We start from the raw sequence: 14,339 nt of genomic DNA, 5'->3' as shown, positions 1-14,339 counted from the left end.
AGGAGGACGACACATATGGTGAGCATTAGCCCATTTTCTCTCTCCCTGACAAAAATACGCAGTGAGATATGTTTTTAAGATGTGACAGTTGGTGTTCCTTCTACTTATGTCAAATAAAAATACTGTGAGAGTCGTCTTTTCTCCTTCCAAGACATTTGGGAAATGCTTTGACTCGGATGGCCAAGGAGTTTTTCCTTCATGGATTAGATTATTGAACACACATTCTTCTCTAGTTTTTCATCCTTTCATCAAGAAAAGCTTTTGCAGCCATCCAGCCTTCATTTATCAGCTATACACAGATTTGCGTTTCACTCATTAAAATTCACTCCCCAGTGGCAGCTGAATGAAACAAATACCGCCAAGAGGACATTTAATAGCCCACTGTCTACCATCAAGAAAAGTTCTGTTAATGAACACTGAAACCTTGGACTGGCTTTATTGCAGTAATGTAGGAGTTATTTAAAATGACCAGAAAGTATGTCAGTAAATGCGCCAAACTCTGCATTGTGAACAAATTTAAGTATTTCTGCATAACATACAGAATATGACAGAGAGATAAATGCTGCAGCAGCTGTTGGCAAAACATGAATGCAAGTGTGTACAAAACGAAATCAAAATCACAAATATACAGTATATGATATGATTTGCACATAATATGTTACACTTCAAAATCCAGCAACAATATTTCCAATAAATTAGAGCCACACAAGCACTAATGCTATGTCGGGATGTTTATGAGGCCCCTGTATGAGATCCTCTACCAGGGGACTTTTAAAAAATTATTGATTTGTTACAAGTAATCGAATTAAGCTTGTCAAACTGTCTTTATTTACGCTTGTTTAATGTGACAACTTAATATATTTACTTGGATACATTTAATTTGACTACTTGCAACAGATTAACTCAAACTTTTTAAAGTTAGATCAACTGTTTTTTCCATTGTGGCCCCTGAATCAAATGACTGCAAGTTCATCCTGATGCTGATGACATCATTATTTGACTCAGGTGTGTTTTGAAGCAGAAATGCATTTAAAAGTTGCAGCACACCCGCGGCCCTCGATACCTGGATTTGAGGGCCGCTTTCATACAGACATAATGCTTTTTCTGAACCACACTTCATAAACTACAGCGCTGTGAAAAAGTATTTTGCATTTGGCAAAACATAAAATGCAGTTTTTTCATTTATCAAAAGAAAAAAAGCCATCCAAACCAAGCTGGCAACGTGTGAAAAAGTAATTGCATCCCTGAACCTAATAACTAGCTGTGCCAGTGTTGGGGATGAAAGGTTTGTGATGACAGGCAATGAGATTTTTCTTTGGCACAATATTTTCTTCTTAAGCCACATTGCAGGGTTTTCCAGCATAAATTGTTCTTTTCAAAGTCATATTCATCCCACCACATCTTTTTCTTGCTGCAGGTTGAGAGCAGAATTTATGGTTCAATTAATTGAACTAAGTCATGCAGGTCCTGCAGCAGCACAGCAGCCCGGAACATCACACTATCACCAATATGTCTGTCAGCTTGACAGGTTTTTCTTTTCTAAAAAGCTGCTTTTGTTTTATGCCAAATGTATCAGGACGCACACCTATTAAAAAGTTCAAATTTTGTTTCAGTAGTGTACAAAATACTGCACCGATTGCAGTTTTCTGGCCGATCATCGATCACAATCCGTAGAAGGTTTTACCTGCTGTTTCTGATTTTGCTACTACAATTTTTTCTGTCTAGAAAGTTGCTAACTATAGCAACAAAGCCCCTAATCTGGCAACGGTCTCTCACAGCAGAGCAACAGGGGACAGTACCTTTGCCAAGGTAGATAAAATTGGTGGATAAAATCTGTTTCTCATTTAAATATCAGCCGATCACCGATCTCCCAAAATTAAGGAAATCGGGGCCGATTTAAAAGTGTATCCCAAATTTTCATAAATTTCCAGGTGGTCATCAAAATGGATTATTTTAAACAAATGTGAGTAGTCTTTTGCTCTTTTTTGGTCCACAATAGTTTTGGCTTTGGAACATCCTACAGGATGCCTTGTTTTACTCAGCCTCTTACTAATGGAAACTTTGAGTATCTATTGCTCTCTAAGTATAATTTTATAAGGTTCACTCTGTTACATACAGTATTTTCTCTATTTACGAATATTGGCTCTCATTACGGTTGCAGAGAGGAGTACCAATTCCTTAGAAATGCTTTTACTGCACATAAAGCTAGGCAGGTGGTGGTAGCTTTTTCTCCTTTAATAAATGAAATGTTTGTTTCAGAACTGCATTTTGTATCGACTCAAATTATCTTTTGAGCGTAAGGAGAAATTTATGCTTTTAAACAGCACTGTTTAAGACCCTGGCATCATTCTTAAAGCATACTGGATAGAAATCTGTGACGGTTTGCAACATTTTCTCTTTCCCCTCAGTGGCCTTTGTGCACTCTTCCTTGTTCCTGTACAGGCTTCAGTCTGAGCTCTTCATCTCCTCCAGGTTCAGAAACTATACGGTGAAACCAGAACATGGACCCTCGCCACGTGCTTGGCCTGAAAGCTGCGGTCGGCGTACTCGGACATCTCCACGTCCACGCTGACCTCCTGAGGCCCGCGGAGCTGCTGCACCAGAATCAGCTCACCGGTCTGTCTGTCTGAGCGCTGCATGACGAAAGTGCCTCTGGAGTTCCCCCCCGCTATGCCGAAGCGCAGGCTGTCTGGGCCGGTGCGGCCGGGGGCAGCTGCGGTCGCCATGCGGAACAGCGTGGCGGGGGTCTGCAGCGTGGAGGGCAGCGACAGGTAGTGGAAGGACATGGTCTTAGGAGCCAGATGGCAGGAGCGGCTGTCCATGGGGCAGGGGTTCCTCTCACACTGACTACAGCACAAGGGACAAAACGTGTCCACTTACGGAAAATGCTTACATCATCTCGTTCTTTCAGTTCTCGTTCAATAAAAAAAAGTTTAGTGCAGACAGAAGACATCATGTACAGTTTTAACTAGGGGTGGGCATTTATTGTATCGTTTTTCATTTATCATGATAAATTTCTTATCATGATAATTTTGAGTTATTGTTGTCATGATAAATTCCAATTAGATGTTTGACTGATGTTCCCAACTGAGCTATGGATCTCTGTAGCTTCTATTACAAATTAGATGAAAAATACTTGATAAGATTTCTGCAGTAATGTTTTCTAAACGAACCCTTCCTGTCTTTTTATTTGGTGTATGTAAATATCTGGTTTCAACTGTATGTAATGCTTTATTATTCATTTACTTTGACTAAAAAAAAACCACATGATAAAACAAATCATCCTCTTTGGGTCGTTCCCACTTACAAAGGAGATGTCTTGACATAGCTGATGTTGCCATGGGAACGGGGACATTCGGGGTTGACACAACGAAAGCCTCCCCCAGTGTTGATGCAAGATGTCCCTCTGCTGCAGTTATGCTTCTGGCTCAAACACTCGTCCACATCTGGAAGAGACAACACAGCAGTGGCAAAAGACCGACTCCCTGATTCATGGTTACCACAGTGTGGACATTGGGGTGGGGGTGGAGTGCTGCACCCTATTTGGGTTTTTTAGTTTAGTCTCCGTTGAACGGCCTTGTGAAGGAAAAAGCCTGAGGTCATTTTTTCCAGCTGTGAGGCACCATTATCTTCAGGGTTGAAGTATAAAAGCCTGAGGCAGACACCTTTGCAGAAAGCAGAAAATCTCTTCTGTTGAGGACTTCTTGTCTTACTAAAACACAGATACCACGCTCGGTGGACATGCATACCTCCACGGGTCTGCAGCCAAAGCCCCGTCAATGAGGCTTTGTCCTCAGCTCCACCCTGTCACTCACCTTCACAGCTCCGCCCATCGGGAAGTAGCTTGTAACCATTGGGACAGGAGCAGTGGTATGAGCCGGGGACGTTCACACACTCATGAACGCACAGTTTCCCTCCTTGGTCCAACCGATACACTTCGCATTCATTAACGTCTGCAGAGAAACAGTCGTTAGAGTTACTTTGATTCTTTTAAGCTAAATCCCTCCACTTTCACAATGTTACTCAAGATGTAAAAACATAAACAACTAAACTCTGACCTAAATGTATGCTAATCAGCTTTTGGCCATTCAAGAGGATTATTTTGTTTGCCACAGACCAGCTTCACACATTACTTTCCCTGTTGCAGCCAAATGAGGAAAGAAAATTGAGCCTTCTGTGATATTTTTCCTCTGTAAAGTCTGCGCAACATCTGCTACTTGCAGCCAACCATGCAGCCACAGGGAGCTGCTCTGCGGCTGACCTCACATCCCTAAGGAAAAGACTAGACGAAGGAGAATTTCCCCACAGGGATTAATTAATTTAGCGCATAATTACAGCTCACCCTGACAGATACTGTTGTCAGACGTGCCACTCATGTGGAAGCCTGCGTCACAGCTGCAGTGCTGGGCTTGGTTGACTTGGGCGCAGCGAGGTCGCCGACTGAACGCCGGGTCGTTCATAACGCTCCACTCGGGCGGTGCTGCGTCAGGGAGGGGACATGGTTAAAAAGTCGGAACGAATTTGCAGACATGCAGCTGCAAACAAACCGAGCAACATCTGGTTACTGACCAGTCTGGGTTTGGTGCTGGCAGTGAGAGCCGCTCCAGTTCTGGGGGCAGGTGCATTTGTACTGGTTGACACCTTCCACACACGTACCTCCATTCTGGCAGGGGTTACTTGAACACTCACCTATATCTGCAGATGAAAAAAAAAAAAACATAATTTCATACAAAAAAAACACAAAAAAGCCTCCTATTTACAGGCCCTCTTAAAACCCACGAGGATTAGGAATGTATTGAAAATAGATTAATTGATTAATACATTTTATTCAATGTTTTAACACCTCTGATTTGTTTGTCATAGACCACTACGTCTGCTGCTGAAATGCTGCAGGTTCCCTCCTCTGTGATGATTAAAGCCACATTCTTACAGGCAACACTTATTCTTCTCACTGTTACCTATGCACAGAAAAAGTGGTCAAATAGTACTTTAAGCCTTATAATTTTTTCCCTCTTGTTAGCTCTCAGAACTGAGTAGATGGAGAAAATACAAAGCAGCTGCTACCCTTTAAGCTTTAAACCAAATGGCAAGCAGTTCCTTTCATTTTTATTTAGCTTTTCCAGTGGTTACCACTGGACCGTGTCATGAAAAGACAAGCTGCACTTAGATATTTTTAAACTGCTTTTAGTATTCAGGTTTTTCACCCTCTGTCATTGCTTTTTTGGAGAATGAGCAAACCTGGGCCTCTTTTGCTGAGCAGGAATCCTCTACTGTGCAGAGTCAATCCCCATCGTGTTGCTTTAGCCAGGAAAGTCAATAAATTCATGTTCATGTTCGACTGGGTGTGCTACTTTGAATATTTTTGGAAAGCTCGTCATCAGTTCAGGCTGAAATGACTATCAGTAGCATGCCTGGCATATTTCTGCACTATCAGACTCTGCTGGTTATAATGGTTGGCCCTAACCCCATCTATGGAGCGCTGACAAAGAACCGGAGAAACATGAGCGGCAGGGAGGTTTATCTTACTGTAGCCTGTGCTCTGATGGTAATGAAGAAGAGAAACAGGGGAAGGCACCCCGCAGTGGAATGTAGTACAGGTGTTATTCTGTGTTCAGAGACATTTAATTCCAATTTAACAAGTGCTTCATTCAGTTCACCAAAGAACTGCACTCACTCTGAAACTTTATCTTTTCTCTCTCTTATCTGTAAATAGCTGTTTGGTTTTTGAGCTGAAGTTTCTTTCAGCACCTTATAAATGAGTGAATTGTCACTTACAGATGGTTTTGAAATTGGAGGCACGATGCCATATAATCTTGAATTGGCATCTCAAAACACTACACTATAAAATAATTTATTTCAGGAGCTTTGGTAGACTTTAGTCATATATTAGCAGGGTTTCCTCCAGAGTATTATAAGCCTGGCGGGCCACCAGGCTTTGCTTGTGTCCCCACCAGGCTAAAAATGGTTTATTTAGTTTTCTACGTTTGCATTTTTGAAAGACTTTATTATGGTGGCTGACAGATGTAAACGGCTTAACTAGCAGCAAACAGGTGCAGATGCACAGCATTTTATTTATGATTACAACATTTTGGTTATGATTGCAGCATTTTAATTGTGATTTAATAATTTTATTTATGATTTTTTTGTGTTTGCATTTGTTTTGTTGATTGAAGGTTTTTGACTCTATTTTCTGTTATTGCAGCATTTTTTGTTTGCATCGCTTCTCTGTTGCATTAGGTTTTTTGTTTTTTACATGTTTACACCTTATTTTGCTGTTTGCTGCGTGTTTGCACGCTGTCGGTCACTGTACTCTATAGCTGGTGTTCAGGTGTTAATCTTCCAAACTTTCAATAACACTTAATTATCAAGTGATATTTTCAAATTTTCTGTCAACTTTAAACATTTTTTAACTCAAAAACACAGTGAGCCACTGGATGAATCACTGCCCTAGCGCACCTACCTCTGGGCTTATCAAGTTTTCTGGAGAAGGATTTCTCACAGTGTATCATAAGCCTGGCAGGCCACCAGGCTTTACTTGTGCCCCCACCAGGCTAAGCATTGCTTACTTATTTAAGTCTTCAGTTTTCTAGGGGAGACCTTGTGGAGGAAACCCTATATTAAGGCATGTGGGCAATCTAAAGTAGCTTTAGTGCACTTAGAATGACATGAATTTTTAAAAGTTTGGTTAAGATGCTTTATAGTAGTGGCCACTGAGTCCTCTGCACCCAACACCCCAGTCTCACTTTTAGCAAAAGCTAATTGCTTAATAAAAATAGGATTAGACTTTAGCATATTTTTATATTCTTCCATTTGGAAAAAAAAATATAAAGATTTTCCTTCCACTTCACTATTATGTACTTTGTGTTGTTCTGTCACGTAAAGGACCCCAAAAACACATTGAAGTTTGTGGTTTTAGTTTGACAAAAATGAGTAAAATAAATTATTTTTTACTGTTATGATTTTCTCCATAAACTGCTGCTTACCTTTACAAACTGCACCGACACCAGACCAGGTGCCGTTGTCCCGACAAACCCGCGTAGAAGAACCGAGAAGCTGGTACCCCTGCGAACAAACGAAATGGACTTCGTGTCCGACGAAATACTTCGAGCCGAACTTCGTTCCATGAGCAGGGGCGTCCAGGGAGGGGCAGGTGGCCGGAGCTGTGGGGGGAAAGAAGGAGAGGAAGGAGGGTCACATGTGGAGTAAGCCTCCCAGCATCCTCTGGTATTCATCGCCCGGGGATATACACGTGTCACTGGGCAGCGCGGAGCCTTCATGGGAAACAAATGTTCAAATGCCTCATTTACAGTCAACCAGCGCAGGATCAGCCACTGTTATGGGTCAGTGAAGCCCTACAAGTCAGAATTTATTTCATTTATTATGCTTTAAAAGTTGAATAATAATCACATTATGTAAGACTGGTTACTGGAAAAGATTTTTATTTGGTCTTTAATGAGACTTTCTATTCTTCCTCCAAGTGTTGTTTTTTTGTTCTTTTTTCTTTTTTGTTATTTCAAAAAGAAAACTTAGCCAGCTGACTTTTCCCCAAATGTTGACGAAGTCCAACCCGTAGTTTTAGGTCAACAACAGGACAAGTTTATCCTGCTAACCACTTCTCTAAACATGTTTTATGTTTATGTATCGGAAACAGAAACATAACATCGTATTACTGGTGAACTATTAATTCTGTTGCCAGAACACTCTTTACACTTATTGGTACTTTTAGTAAAGAAGTGAAAACGACCTTAAAATGAGATCATTTTATTTGTAGAAGCACTGAAAAACTTTCAGTTTGAGTAAATTCATTTACAGGAAAACCAAAAAATAAAAAGTTTTCCTATTATAGGAAATATTTTTAGTTTTTATTAGCCACCTCTGCCGCCTTTATTGGCTAACATGTTCTTGTAAAATAAATTTAATTGAATATTTTTTATTTATTTATTTATCAGAATATTAAACCAGTAACTAGAAACTGATTCCTTAGGGTCTAAATATTATATAAAACAGATTTTATAGCCACTCTTTAAAATAGGAAAATACAGCAGATCATGCCATTTAAGTAAGGCAGACGTGTATTGGTCTCAGTACAGTAAGTCGGAAACAAACTAAAATAAATTTAAAACTCACCTAAATGTACCCATATCTGCAGTTGTAGCAATAATTAATTTGGGTTAATAATAATGCTCTCCTTAACCCCCACTAAAAAATGTTGTGGTCCCTACAACAACTACTTGTTGTCATCTACATGCTAAAGCAAACCAGAAAACTGACTTTTCTGTCCTACCATCACAAAAGAAAACATACAGAGTTTGAAAGCTCTACTGGGAATTTCACTGGTATTGTGTGTTCCAGTCAGATGACATTAAGATTTAATTTTTCATTAACAGGCTGGTCGTTTTCCTTATAGCCCCTTATGCCCACTGTTTTGTAAGGTGGAGGTTCTGTGATACTGCGGGCCTCAGAAGCCTTGCTAAAGTGCACGGCATCATGATGTTTTTGAAACAAAATCACATTACACTTCGAATATTATAGCATAGCGCTGAAAAACTGAAAATTGTTATTCTACACAGAATTGGTTCAGCAGGCACAAAATTTTATATAAAATATTGTGGAGTTTGCTGAGTAGAGAAATTCATAAACTCCTAATTCTGTACGATCTAGAGAGATTTTTTTTTAAGGAAGAAAGTTTAAAAATTTCTTGCTCTGTGTGCTCCAACCTTGTGAAATAGTGTAGGAGACGACTAAGTGTTGTCCTGTGGCCAAAAGAGCTTTTCACAAAACATTAACAGGGATAAGATTTGTTTCAAATTTTTCTACTTGTCTTTAGCAGAGTAGATAAAAATACTGAGCTACAAAATTATTCAACTGTTGTTATGAAAAACAATTAAGGATTTCAAAGTAGAAACATATTCACTACATTATTACTCCTAACGCAAGCAAAATAATATTATTAGTCACTTATCCAACATCAATATTTAAAACACCGAGGTCATTCCTGAGTTCAATATGTTCCGTGGGAAAATAAAGCTGGCTTGTGAATGTGTAAATGCAAAAATTATATGTTTTTTTGGGGTTTCTGTGAGTCTTTATCGAGGTCTTACTGCTCTCTATAAAATACCAGCGTCTTCCTGCCTTGTGCAGCACTCTTCAGAGAGTTATGAGCTGGAGGGTCCATCACGAACAAATTTGTCCCGGAGTTTGCCGCCAAGCAACACAATTCCACAAATCCACTTCCCCTGTCAAGTACCAAGCTCTGCAACTGAGAAAGTCTTGAACTGCAGGATGACTCCATTATACAACAGCACAGAAAGCTTCATCTGGCTTTCTGTTGTCACTCACTGAGTGAAACCTCGTTTGAAGATCAAATTCAACTTGCGAGTTTTTCCAAAATATTGTAAACCCGATACTTTGGAGTATTTGGTTTTCCTCCACTTGACCGTCCTTCACTGAAAACCTCAGACAGACCACACATCCAGGAACTTGTAAAAGTATCCATACCCCTTGAACTTTTTTACTTTTTGTCACGTTACAACTACAAAGACAGATTTTTTTTGTAATAATCTAAGAAATATGATTTGCATTTGTATAGCTATTTTTTTGCTACAATTACAGCTACAATTTTAACAGCATTTCCTTCAAGCATCCCGCATAGCATGATTCTGGCATGTTTTCCCATCATTGTTCAGGCTGATATGCTATGCTAAATATGGCTCTTCGTATGCAAGTAAATTTTTTAAATTTTTTAACTTCTTCCACAAGAAGTGGCTTTTTTGTCATCACTTTTCCTTGAATTGAGGTCAGATTTGTGGACTTTCCTAACCGTCAATCTTTGCAGCTCCTTCAGAGTTGCTATGGGCCTCTTGGCTGCTTTTCTCATTAATACTATCCTGAGCATTTCTGCAGTACCTCCTGTTGGTCTCTCACATAAGATCCCAATCATATACATTAAAGTTTGTGGTCATGAAATGACAAATTGTCAAACTTTTCAAAACAGAATTTAGTTTTGAAGGCACAGCATGAAACTTTGTTTCGCACTGACTGCATTGTAAATTACCTGATTATTGGAACTGTTCCGAAAATTTGTCTGGATGTTTTGGATACGTTTCTGGCACATTGTTGTTTCAAAATCCATTGAAAATATCTGTTAAAATAAAATACTGAGTATTACGAGTAATAATGTAGAATATGAGTCAAATTGAAGGCCCGGGGTCCATATCTGGCTCGGTATAGCTTTTTATATGGACCTCTGTACTCTACAGGCACACATGAAAAGAACCTTCAAAAAATAGTTATTTTATCAATCACATCAGTTTTTATCTGTATACTGTCAAATTATGTCAACATGAAAAGATGTCCAATATTATTAAGTTTTAAGAATCAATTCCGAGAGAGTTCTTTATTCATATTTTGGCAGTTTAACAGGTTTTATCAATGCAACAACCAAGCCTTTGAGGACATTCATGATCTTGATATGGATCCAAAATGAAAATAACTTTGGCAACCGTGTTTCAGAAAAATAAACGGTGGATTCAGCAAACATACCAAGAAATTAAGGTTGTGTTTTTTGGTATTTTACACAAATCATGCCACATCATATTTTAGCACAAATAATAATTCAGTCTAATCAAGGACATTTAAATAAACTGAATAAAATCAGCTTTTCTTGAAGTTATCATCAACAGAGGAACCTCTAACAATAATCCTGATGATGATCTGTTTTTACTCACCAGCTGACTGATCAGCTTGAGGTAACTTGGAGACGGAGTTCTGAAGTGACGCCAGTTTTGACTTCATGATCCGGAGACCTTCTGTGAACCGGATCTCCTGGCCTTTCAAGAACTTCTCCATCTGACGCAGCACTCCCACCACCTGGTGCTTATCCATGCAGGACTGCTGGTAAAACACGACAGGCCGTGAGCCGAGCTAGCAGTAAAAAGGAGTCTTGGCAGGAAAGAAAATCTTTGAATGCAACGGGGGCATGAGGGTAGAGGTTACCTCAGTTTAATGGTGGCAAAACATGAATGGTGAATAAACAGCGTCCTCCAGATGTGAAGGATGATGTAATTTGTCATAAAAATATGTCAGCATGGAACAGAGTTCCCATGGTAGCAAACTGTTTTCTGTGTAATTAGAACCATATTAATGACATATTTTTGTTGTGGTTAATGGCTCGATTTTAGACCCCACAGCTGACCATCTCAGTTTCTGACTCCCCTCACCTCCTTTCGCTTCCACTACCACAACCCCAGTGGCAGACACAGCTGGACTAAAGATGTCTGGCAGATGTCAGGGGAAACTAAGTCCAAAATGTTGTTTCTCTGTCTTTTTTTTTTTTTTTTTGCACAACCGCACTGGATAATCCAGCTCAAAAACATCACAGGTGCCACTGTCGCTTTGGAGAAAAAAAATTCCTTTACAGAATTCCTCAAAGAAAGTGCCTTTAATCCTTTCAGTAGGGTTGTTAATCACAAGCTCACTGGGACAATTTCCCCTTGCAGCATACCTTAAATTCCTCCGCTAGCATATGGAAGGCTTTGTACAATTGCAATTAGTCTCAGTACATTAGAAGTGCAGCTCAGAGTCTGGCCTGTGCTTATTTTACCTGCTGCAGGCGAAGGGGAAATGCCACCAGCTGACAAGACATGGGAAGATTCACATCCAGATGTAACTTTTTCTTTTTTTTTTTCTTTTCAAACAGTATGAAGTAGTTTCCCAATAGTGAAAACTGTAAAATATGATCACAGAAGTGACACAGCCAAAGTGCTTTACAGCAGCTGATGCAAGTAGGAAAAGAAAAATGATCAAGACAACTAAGGTATGAGAATAATTTGTGAAATATATTTAACAATAAATACAGTGACTTCCACAAAACAAACTGCAGTGTGTCTTATCAGGATTTTACATTGTAGACCAAAACAAAGTTGGGCAAAATTGTGAAGTGGAAGAGCAACAATAAATGTTTTTCCAAATGTTTTCCAAATAAAATTCTGAAAAGAGTGACGTTTATTTGTATTCAGACCTTCTAAAAAAGCACCACTTCAACCAAGTGCCTTCAGGAAGTCATTCTTAATAACAGAGTCAATCTGTGAATAAATCAATTCATACATCTGTTTTTTTTTGGCTGCCGTCTATCTCAGTTGTCATTGAATGAGAGGCGCATTAAACCTGCAGAGCACCATGCTTCACAGTGTACGTAATTTATTCTCAATATCAGTGAAGTTGTTCAGTAAACGCCTATAGTCTGTCGGAAAACAATAGTGAACATCATTAAAATCTAGGTTTTATGGCTCCAGAAAGTCAACTCACATTTTCTCAAACACACCATCCCACTGGTGAAACATGGTGATGGTAGCATTATGCTGTGGGGTTCTAGGACAGGGAAATTGATTGGAGTGGGCAGATGAAGAAAAACACAGGGTAATAAAAGGCTGGGGTTGAATTTTGTCTTTTAGCAGAACAAAGACCCCAAACATTCAGCCTGAGCTACAGTGGAATATCTCAATGTATTCAAGTCTTTCAAAAGGCACAAATAAATTCCTGCCAAAGGATTTGCATAAGTAACAAAAGGTGCAGGACTGGAGGGATTAATAGAAGAATGTGCCACACTTTTCAAATTATTATTTATAGGAAACGGGGTTGGGGGCGACGTATCATTTTCTTGCCACTTTACAAGTATGTTAGACTGTTTTATCATAGAAAATGTATGTGGAAGAGAGTTCAAAAAGTATGATTTTGTAAGGTAGTGTATTATATCAGAGGTTGTTGGCAGACATGCATTGTATCAGTATTGTTTACCCAGATTCTTCAGACATAAAGCTGACTAAATTTCTCCTACCTGAAGAGCTGCATGGCCGCAGTGAACAGCTGTCAAGCACAGCAAAACCAAACACCTGCTGCGGAGAGACAAAGCCATTTCTGAAACACCAGCCGTCCAGTTGTTATCCCTTTAAATGTTTGTCAGACTTCCGTTTTTTATTGTGCTTGAACAAATCCCCATAAAATAAAGTCGGAAGGTCCGGTCTTGTCTGAGGCGATGCTCATCAGGTACCCGAAACAGAGATGCGCTTTTCTCTCCGCCTGAACTCTTGGAAAGTTTAACCCAGCCTCTCTGAGCTCGGGATACATTGGTTTGCTGCGGCTAGAATCCCTCCCACCGAGGCACTTTATGCACTTTCTCATTCTTGCATTTCTTTAACACTGACAGGAAAAATAGTTTCGTTAAATACAGCTACAGTAAATAAAAATAATTTCTACAAGTTGATATGACCATGAGTGGAACTGAAGAGCAGGGTTTTTTCTTTATTTTTGTAGAGTGAATGACTCGAATAATTTTCTACATATAAAATACCTTAAATGCAGAATTATATTCAGTTAAGCATTAAAATCCCACATATCAGTGTGTTGAATCTCTGTATAAGCAATTTTCTTTTTAATCTTAAGGTTTTTGTGACACCTGCTGGTCAATTTTGGTATTGCAAAGCATAACTTGTGGCACATAGAAACTCGCCAGTTAAATGTGAAATGAAACATAAACTTGCTGAAATACTGAAATAATAATAATAATAATAATAATAATAATAATAATAATAATAATAAAAAGACTTATTTTTTGTAATATTTAGTGTTCATAAAGTAGACTTATTTTATCTTGTTTTCTTATTATTATTTACTATAATTTCAATACTGTTCTTCTTCTTCTTCTTATTATTATTATTATTATTATTATTATTATTATTATAAAAACAAGATTTAAAGGTTTCACATATATTCGGGACATTTCAGGGGTAAAATAATCTCCGTATATTTTAATCACATTATGTTATTTTATTTTCTGGATATTATGTCTCAGCGATGACACCAAAATGAAGACATGCTATTTTATACAAACCAACACATCAAAAGTAGTTGAATGAAGCATGTAATGTTTCTTTTATTTCGAAAATCCAGTTTCCAACTGCGCTTGCATTGGTTCTCCATATAGAACTTGCCACTCACAATATGGCGGACACGTCGACGTATCTTTTTGACGGTGCAACAAAGCCAATGGTCTGTGGTCGACTTCGACACGGACAAGCGGAGACATATGGTGTTGCCAATAAGGCGATAAGTAAATAAAACATCGTTAGGAGTTTTACACATTCAATGGGGGTTTTTAAATGTATAAAACTAACAGTGAAAGCAATAAACAGCTGCGATGGAAACACTGATGGTGATTTTGCAGAGAACATGTTGAAATTGAGTGACATTTCTATGAGCCAATCAGAAAAGCCGATTTCTCTATCCGTGCCATTTTTAACCAATTGTTGAACGAGAGTTGCTGTTCCCAAGTTAGGTAGATG

At 38.9% G+C, this 14,339-nt stretch overlaps 1 protein-coding gene across 2 annotated transcripts; it reads right to left on the bottom strand.

Annotated features, from left to right (window-relative positions):
* Nucleotides 1-417: 417 nt before the first annotated feature.
* Nucleotides 418-13,097, bottom strand: fbln7 (fibulin 7). Of its 2 annotated transcripts, none has more exons than XM_028006105.1 (8): nt 12,836-13,097; nt 10,728-10,893; nt 6,984-7,160; nt 4,570-4,695; nt 4,343-4,480; nt 3,816-3,953; nt 3,308-3,446; nt 418-2,847 (listed from the first exon to the last, which is right to left on the bottom strand). In XM_028006105.1, the coding sequence occupies exons 1-8, from the start codon at nt 12,911-12,913 to the stop codon at nt 2,475-2,477; spliced, it is 1,335 nt and encodes a 444-aa protein (XP_027861906.1). In that variant the 5' UTR covers nt 12,914-13,097; the 3' UTR covers nt 418-2,474. The 2 variants fall into 2 exon arrangements, with proteins under 2 accessions (XP_027861906.1, XP_027861907.1); XM_028006106.1 differs by having other exon boundaries at nt 10,728-10,890.
* Between the last annotated feature and the right edge of the window lie 1,242 nt (nt 13,098-14,339).

This window comes from Xiphophorus couchianus, chromosome 22 (assembly GCF_001444195.1).
Source record: "Xiphophorus couchianus chromosome 22, X_couchianus-1.0, whole genome shotgun sequence".
NCBI classification, from domain to species: Eukaryota; Metazoa; Chordata; class Actinopteri; order Cyprinodontiformes; family Poeciliidae; genus Xiphophorus; species Xiphophorus couchianus.
The sequence above is the reverse complement of the archived record's forward strand: the minus strand, read 5'-3'. Positions and strand labels throughout refer to the sequence as shown.

What these genes read in the sequence shown, in the direction of transcription:
- fbln7 (XM_028006105.1), bottom strand. Translation starts at nt 12,913, where the DNA reads ATGGCTTTGTCTCTCCGCAGCAGGTGTTTGGTTTTGCTGTGCTTGACA. An exon ending in TGACAACAGTATCTGTCAGG is followed by an intron (nt 3,954 to 4,342) that starts GTGAGCTGTAAT and finishes GTTTCTCTGCAG; the next exon opens with ACGTTAATGAATGCGAAGTG. An exon ending in CGATGGGCGGAGCTGTGAAG is followed by an intron (nt 3,447 to 3,815) that starts GTGAGTGACAGG and finishes TGTCTCTTCCAG; the next exon opens with ATGTGGACGAGTGTTTGAGC.